Source organism: Miscanthus floridulus, chromosome 10 (assembly GCF_019320115.1).
Source record: "Miscanthus floridulus cultivar M001 chromosome 10, ASM1932011v1, whole genome shotgun sequence".
NCBI classification, from domain to species: domain Eukaryota; kingdom Viridiplantae; phylum Streptophyta; class Magnoliopsida; order Poales; family Poaceae; genus Miscanthus; species Miscanthus floridulus.
In genome coordinates this window covers 123,153,469-123,161,545 of record NC_089589.1, presented here as the reverse complement: position 1 = coordinate 123,161,545, position 8,077 = coordinate 123,153,469, and the positions used below count along the sequence as shown (strand labels likewise).

At 45.5% G+C, this 8,077-nt stretch overlaps 1 protein-coding gene across 1 annotated transcript; it reads left to right on the top strand.

Annotated features, from left to right (window-relative positions):
- Positions 1-2,039: 2,039 nt before the first annotated feature.
- On the top strand, positions 2,040-5,204 carry LOC136489491 (laccase-15-like). Its single transcript, XM_066486110.1, has 5 exons — positions 2,040-2,159; positions 2,304-2,455; positions 2,601-2,851; positions 2,939-4,126; positions 5,032-5,204. Exons 1-5 carry the CDS (start codon positions 2,040-2,042, stop codon positions 5,202-5,204), a joined length of 1,884 nt encoding a protein of 627 aa, XP_066342207.1.
- Positions 5,205-8,077: the final 2,873 nt, after the last annotated feature.

Sequence of the window (8,077 nt, the reverse complement as noted above, 5' to 3'; positions counted from 1 at the left end):
TCAATCCAATCCAACCCAATGTCTCTTGAAATCGGTTTGTAGTAATGTAATGAGGTTATAATGTGACAAGTTTAATTGGAATAACATTCACTACTACAGATTTAGACATCACTGCCGGCCTCATCACTGTCGGATTCGTGAGAACCGGCAGTGATGTATGCTTCCGAGCTTGAAAACAAGAAAATAATTGAGTCTAGACTAAAACCGACATTGAAGGACCACATCACTGCCGGTTGTTAATACAAACCGATAGTGATGTCTATTCACCGTCGGTTGAATTATCAAACCGGCACTGATGCATACTTCCGGACCCAAAAATTTTATCTATCACAGTTAACTCCACACGCCTCCCAACTCCCAAGCCGGACGATAGACTATCTCCTCCTCCCTAGATCTCCCCACGCCTCTACACCACACCTGCCTCCACTCCACCGAATCCCTTGCCGGAGAGGGGCTTCTTCCTCCACCTATCCCCGAGGAGCGGCGCCAAGCCCCCATGCCTGCTCCCGCTCTTCCCCATCACCTCCGCGGCGGCGCCGTTCGAGTGAAGATGGAGGACGCTCAGCCATCTCCGTCGGAGGTGCTCGAGCATGTGGTGCGGACCCATGGAGGCCGCGGCAGTGACGTGCGGGCACGAGGCCACCCCAGCGCGGTGACGTGCTGCCGTGGGGAGGCTGGATCTGACCTCCACGCCACCGGATCCGGCCTCCACCCTGCTATGTTGGGATGAGTTTTTCTAATGTGTTGAATCCGTCCTTTATTTGTAATGTATGAATTTTTTCTTGGATGAAATGCTTGATGTAGTGGAGTCGGTAGCCAGCGAGCATGGTGGCGTCAACGGCGGTAACGAGCATGCTCCAGCCAGCATGCTTGTTGGATTGCTTTTTTTTTTGTTTTTCTAAACCTTATCACTGCCGGGTGAAGCACCAGCAGCAGTAGCCAGCGAGCATCACTGTCGACATGTCACTGCCGGTATCCGGCAGTGAAGGCGGATTTTAAACCGGCGGTGATGTCGATAACTAGGGTAGTGATTTTGACGGTGGGAATCCTCCTCCGGGTGGAAAGGTCAAGGGTTCAGAGGTCCATGATGTCGCTTTTTTCCTTTTAATTTCACATTTATTATTGTTATTATTTATCGTTATTTTTATAACATCTTTTTCCTTATGCTTCCAGTTTTCTACCGAAAACCAGTCGTTGCTTCCTAAGGAGGGAGGCACATATAACATAGGAAAAACTTTGGAGGTGGAGGATGGACAACATAATAATCAATATTTGTTTTAGTATTAAAGAAGATATAAATAGATAAATAGATTTTCATATAGATATGTATATGGAGATATAGCTATAGCAATAGGTATATGTAAAGATAGACGCAGTTCATTTAAACAACACGTCTTACTGTGATCCAATGCAACCAGATCAGCTGTTGCTGATCAGATCCATTAACCCATGCAGCTTATCTTTTTCTTTAAAAAGAAGTGGAAAAAAGTCTATGCGAAAGTAGACATGCATCGTCAAGCAATACATCAGATCCACACTTGGATAGTGAAATACTCCATCGATGCCAAAAGAAAAAAGCAATTCTATATTTGAGCGAAGTCAAAAAAATTCTTATGTTTAACTGAATTTATAAAGATAACATAGATATTTATATCTTCAAATAAATTTACTATGTAAATAAGTTCATTGATTCATCTAATAGTTAATATTATGAATGTTAGCAATTTTTATATAACTTTGGTTAATTAAAAGTATTTGGCTCCTTGAAAAGTGAGAATTAGACTTTTGTTTTTTTACCGATGGATTAAAAGCTATTGTATACCACGAGGCAGTCCACAGGTAACCAGAAACACTGAATCTGTTGCCGGTTGTTCCAGTGACACACAATTAATGATGTGCGATCTCGATCAACGCATTCAACTGGCACACATGCATACAAGATTGTCTAGTTCTTCGTCAACGCAGCCACTTAACTTTTACTCCTAGCTAGTACCTTCCAATACATGTATTATGTACACTGCACAGCAAACCATACAGAGATGCATTCTATGGAGAGCTGGAACCTCTCTCCTATGGCTGCAGCGGTCACCGCGGTCCTCTTCATCCTCATCGCCATGAGTACACGAGCATCCGCGGCACTCATCGAGCAAACCTTTGTGGTAACCAATGCTTCTTCATGGCTCAATTTGGCCTGCACATTTGCTACTTTTCTGAAAACTCTGAATCAGCACTGCCGTTCTGAACTTTTAACAAGCCATTGTATGGTTTGATTGATTTGTAGGAACCTGCATGTGTATATGTAGGTGAGCCAGATGAGGATGACACACCTGTGCAGGGAGACCCTGGTCACCGTGGTGAATGGGCAGTTGCCGGGGCCGATGATAGAAGCCACTGAAGGCGACTCAATAACAGTTCATGTTGTAAATCAGTCACCCCACAACATGACAATACATTGGTATGTAATCCAAAGACTCCACATGTACAACTCTTCAACCACATTTCATTTTAACAAAATAAGTCATCATGGTCACGCTTTTGATTTTGCATTTTTTTCATCAGTTCCATTTCCTGAATCTTTTGTTTTGTGTTTTCCCTTGCAGGCACGGAGTGAAGCAGCAGCTGAACTGCTGGGCCGACGGCGTGCCAATGATCACCCAATGCCCCATCCTGCCCAACCACAACTTCACCTACCGGTTCGACGTCGCCGGGCAGGAAGGAACGCTGTGGTGGCACGCTCATGTCTTCAGCCTCCGTGGTACCGTCCATGGAGCCCTCATCATCCGGCCAAGACATGGCGGCGTCGATTCATATCCCTTTCCGAAGCCTCATAAGGAGGTCCCCATCGTGATAGGTTCATGAATTATTTCACATTATAGATCATCTATGATATGAACATGTTTGAACTGGTTTTGCTCATGCGGTCTTGTGTTAATGGCAGGGGAGTGGTGGGAGATGGACCTTGAACAGATGGACAGGGATTTCGTTCATGGTTTCCTCGATGACCAGCCCAGTGCATCCACCATCAATGGCAAGCTTGGAGATCTCTTCAACTGTGAAGGAGCCGTGGAAGATGGGTATGTGCTGGACATGGAGCCTGGAAAGACATACCTACTACGAGTAATCAACGCCGCCCTCTTCTCCGAGTACTATCTCAGGATCTCCGGGCACAAGTTCACGGTGGTCGCCGGCGACGCCAACTACGTGAACCCCTACAGCACCGACATCCTCGCCATTTCGCCCGGCGAGACGGTGGACGCCTTGGTTGTGGCCGACGCGCCCCCTGACAGGTCCTACTACATGGTCGCCAAGCCCATCCTCACGCCGCCGCCGGACCCCCAGATCCCAGCGTTCTCCACAAGAGCGACGGTGCTGTACAAGTACAGCAGCAACCACAACCATAGCAATGGCGCGGCGGGAGCGCTGAGCTCACGTCGTCGTCGTCCAAGATCCGATGATGCTCCAGTGGCGCCCGAGATGCCCGACGAGTTCGACATGATGACGTCGTTCTACTTCCGCGGCAACCTGACCAGCTTGCGCCGGCGACACGCGCAGCACCTGCCAGCAGTACCGGCGCAGGTGGACGAGCGTATGTTCGTCACGCTCGGGCTCGGATCCGTCTGCCGGCGGCGAGGCCAGCAGTCCTGCAAGAGGGGGGACAGCGACGAGACCATCAGCGTGGCGACCATGAACAACGTCTCCTTCGAGCTGCCTGATCTGAAGACCTCAATGCTGGACGCGTACTACCGCAACACAAGCAGCATGGACGACATGGTGACCGTGCTTCCGGACGGGCCACCGAGGATGTTCAACTTCACCGACAGCGCCCTGATGCCGACGGGGCCCCAGGAGGAGGAGCTGGAGCCGACGGCTAGGGCGACGGTGGTGCGCCGGTTCCGGCACGGCGCCGTGGTGGAGGTGGTGTTCCAGAGCACGGCCATGTGGCAGGGTGACTCCAACCCGATGCACCTGCACGGGCACGACATGTTCGTGCTCGCCCAGGGGCTTGGGAACTACGACGCGGCGAGGGACGTGGCGAGGTACAACCTAGTGGATCCGCCGGTGAGGAACACTGTTCTCGTCCCCAGGCTCGGCTGGGTCGCCGTCAGATTTGTCGCCGACAATCCAGGTCCGTGCACACACGTTTTATTTTTATTTTATTTACACAATGTTCTCGCGTCCTTACATGCACACACAACATTACAGTTTTGAAGTTTGGATTCAACCTATTTGGAGAGTAGCAGGAAGAATTTTTACAATTCTTGTGATGACAATCATAAGTCTGGTGGGGTGCAAACTAGCTTACTGTTCCATACAAATATCCGATTCAGCTTGTAGTCTGAATTTTAAATGCACTGAAACACTCCGATAGAAATATATAGGGTAAAGTATAATTTACACCCTCCAACTATCGCCAAAGTATAGATTTCAATCTCGAACTTCAAAACCGGATAACTTTGGTCCTCCAACTCTTGAAAAAGTTCAACTTTCATCCTTCTGGACGGTTTTGCGTATAAACAGTACTTTTGATATTTTCAGGAGGCGCCGAAATTTTATATTATTTTTTTAAGCATCTTAACGTCCTCAAATAAAAAAACTCAAAACTACAAAGTTGTAGATCTCATTGAGAGCTACAACTTTGGTATAAAAAGTATTTTCATTTAACTCCATACAAATAATATATTAGTGCTCTAGTGTGGCAAGCACTAGTTGGTGATTATTATGGTGCTGGAATTTTATATTATTTTTTTGAGCATCTTACTGTCCTCAAATGAAAAAACTCAAAACTACAAAGTTGTAGATCTCATCGAGGTCTACAATTTACATATAAAAATTATCTTCATCCGCCATCGTATTGAAGGGTTTTCTATTTTTTGAAATTAGAGTCTCATCACGCGACAATATATTTTGAAATTAGAGTCTCCATACAAATAATATCGTATTGTTTTTTAGAATTACATAGTACAACGCAGACACTTGTCATTGTTGGTGCCGAGGTAACACCCTATTGATCTAATTTTCTGTGTTGTACAGGGATGTGGTTCATGCATTGCCACTATGATTTCCATTTGTCCATGGGCATGGCTGCAGTGTTCATTGTAGAGGACGGGGCAACAGCTGACACTTCTCTCCCTCCACCAGTAGCATCATCATGTAGCCATGATAATAGTCTCATGCCTCAAGAATTCTTCCTCAAAGCTAAATAAGTGAAGGTGCCCGTAAGCGTATGCTGTACGTGTGCGTGTATTTATATGGGTGAGTATTGCGTACATACATGCTAGTGTGTGTTGTGATCCGCAAAAGCAAAATAGTGTCTCACACTTAAAGAGTTTAACTCTTGGCACCCAATTCTGATTAGCTAAACCAGCAATTGAACAACAAGATTTATTATGTTTTTAAAGATTTTTCTCTCTTATAGTTGCCAGTAAGGCAGTAGGTACAAATTTATTGCTACATATCTAATAATTTTTTCAGTAAAACATTCTGGCAGTCCCTAAACTTAAGAGATGGTTCCATTCAGAACTTCAATTTTTTTTGAGACTTTTCCCTGTGTGCCATTATAAAAGATCGTAATCCCCTGTGTGCCCCTGAAAAAATTCAGCGGTCTTCAGCGCCACTACTCCAACTTTTTCGTGTCATCCATGCCACTTCCGTCAGTTTGGGCTCTAACGCCGTCAAACTGCAGGTGTGAAAAGACGAAAATGCCCTTAAGTTCAAATATGTTATTAATTTTTTTAGCATCTTAACGACTTCAAATGAAAAAACTCAAAACTAGAAAGTTGTAGATCTCATCGAGATCTATAATTTTCATATAAATTTTTTTTCATTTAATTTCGTAAAAAAAATAATATGATTTTTCTAAGATATATTAATCATATCAAATCATATTTTTTTTGCGGAATTAAATAAAAATAATTTTTATATGAAAATTATAGATCTCGACGAGATCTACAACTTTCTAGTTTTGAATTTTTTCATTTGAAGTCGTTAAGATGCTAAAAAAATTAATAACATATTTGAACTTAAGGGCATTTTCGTCTTTTCACACCTGCAGTTTGACGGCGTTAGCGTCCAAACTAACGGAAGTGGCATGGAGGACACGAAAAAGTTGAAGTAGTGGCGCTGAAGACCGCTGAATTTTTTCAGAGGCACACAGGAAATTACGATCTTTTATAATGGCACATAGGGAAAAGTCTCGTCGCGGGCTCTAATACTTGTCCAAACAAGTTTGAACCTGCTCTATACGGTGTGGCATGCTAACTCTGCGCTGACATGAATATGTCATGTTGGGTGCCATCTAGCTAGCTTCCAAACTTTCAAAGATGCATATCTAGGTCTTCAAACTTGGTAAAAGGGCCACACAAAGTAGCTAAACTTACATGGTTGTGCTATCTTGGTCCCAAACTTCTAAAAGTGCAGATTTAGGGTGCGTTTGGTTGAGCTGTGGCCAGCGGCGGATCCAGGAAATATTTTAGGGGGGACAGAACAACACTGCTGCTCAATCTTAAGTCTCAGCCCCCCCTATACTATAGAACTTTGCCTAAAAATTTATAGGGGCTCTACAGTAATTTGCACTGATTCGGTTTGGGTAGGGGGGGCTTGAGCCCCCCCCCGCCCCACCGCTAGATCCGCCCCTGGCTGTGGCTGTAGAAAAAAGCTGTTGTGGGCTGTGAGCTGTGAGAAAGCTGCTGTGGGCTGTGAGCTGTAGAAAAGCTGAAAGTTGTTTGATTAAACAAGTATAAAATATACATTTTATCTTTATCTCTCTTGAAACAACTATGGAATAGCTTTTTATTCCACCAATTTTGAAAAGCAGAAAGCCAAAAGCCAAAAGCAGGGTCAAACCAGCTTTCAAAACTGTACTACGGAAAAGCAGCTGCTTCTGAAAAAGCCGCCTGAAAAAGCAGCCCCTTTGGTTGGGCTTTTGGCTTTGGGGCCAAAAGCCAAAGCCAAAAGCCCAACCAAACGGACCCTTAGATCCACGAATTTGCTAATCAAGCCACACAAGGTCAAGAATACCATTTTTGTGATAAACCACCGACGTAGTTGCTAACCAGCACCTATCATGTGGGCCCGCCATTCCTCTCTCATCTCCTTCCCTACTTACTCCTATGCGGGTCCACATATCATTCCTCTCTCATATACTTTCCCATTCCCTCCTGTGCTCGTTTGTATTAGCACTTTCTGCCTTTGGTCTGGTGGCATATGGATAGCACTATACAGCAAAAGCTTGCCAGAGCATGAATCTGGACATGGCCAAAACTGTGGCAAGGAGCTCAGCTCACCCATGGCTGGCCGCCATGGGGCCTTGACCATGGGCAAGCTCGGTAGGTGTGTGGAGGATCGGAGCGAGCATGCATAGGCTAGCGATGACCACTTGGTCATAGTGGTGGTATGAGGTGTTGTAGCCGTTGTTAGTGCTAGTAGTCGGGCTGTAGTGGTGCAGGAGAGAGTGGCAGCAGTGGTAGAGGAGGGAGTGTGGAGAGGGGCAACATATGGGCCCTATATTCCTGGTGCATAATTGGCAACCAGAGAGGCGATTTATTGCCAACAATGGTAATTTGGACCTCATCCCCGGCCACTGCACCTTAGGCACTCCCTACCGAACAGTCCATGCCGTAGTCTTCCAGCTTGCCTACCGCCACATCCCCGACTCTGCCTGTAGACGACAACCAACCCTTGTCGTCGTTACATGGAGCCCGTACCCAATTCTCATAGACCGCAGGGGGTCCTTGAGAAAATTCAGGGACGAGCGAGTTCCACATCGTTAGGAAATATAATAGGTGGAATGACTCTGCACGCGAGTTCCCACGTCTTTAGAAAATACACCATGTGGGATGACTCCGCACCTAGGTATCCACGATTCAAAGAGTGCAAAACTGAGTTTATCTATGAGGACAAGAAACTCCCCACACACCATTTTCATGGGACAAGTCCAAAATCCAGTCAAAAACAGGAATTACCACACGGGAACAGGAACAGGAACACCGTTTCCATTTTTTTGTGTTAAAGTCCGAAATCCAGTGAAAAAACAGGAATGACCACACGAGAATAGGATAAAAAATTCTTGAACATTTTT

Bases quoted from the DNA above. Each gene is read 5' to 3' on its own strand.
- LOC136489491 (XM_066486110.1), top strand. From the start codon at position 2,040: ATGCATTCTATGGAGAGCTGGAACCTCTCTCCTATGGCTGCAGCGGTC. The intron at 2,852-2,938 runs GTTCATGAATTA...TGTTAATGGCAG, and splicing joins GGAGGTCCCCATCGTGATAG to GGGAGTGGTGGGAGATGGAC. The intron at 4,127-5,031 runs GTCCGTGCACAC...TGTGTTGTACAG, and splicing joins ATTTGTCGCCGACAATCCAG to GGATGTGGTTCATGCATTGC.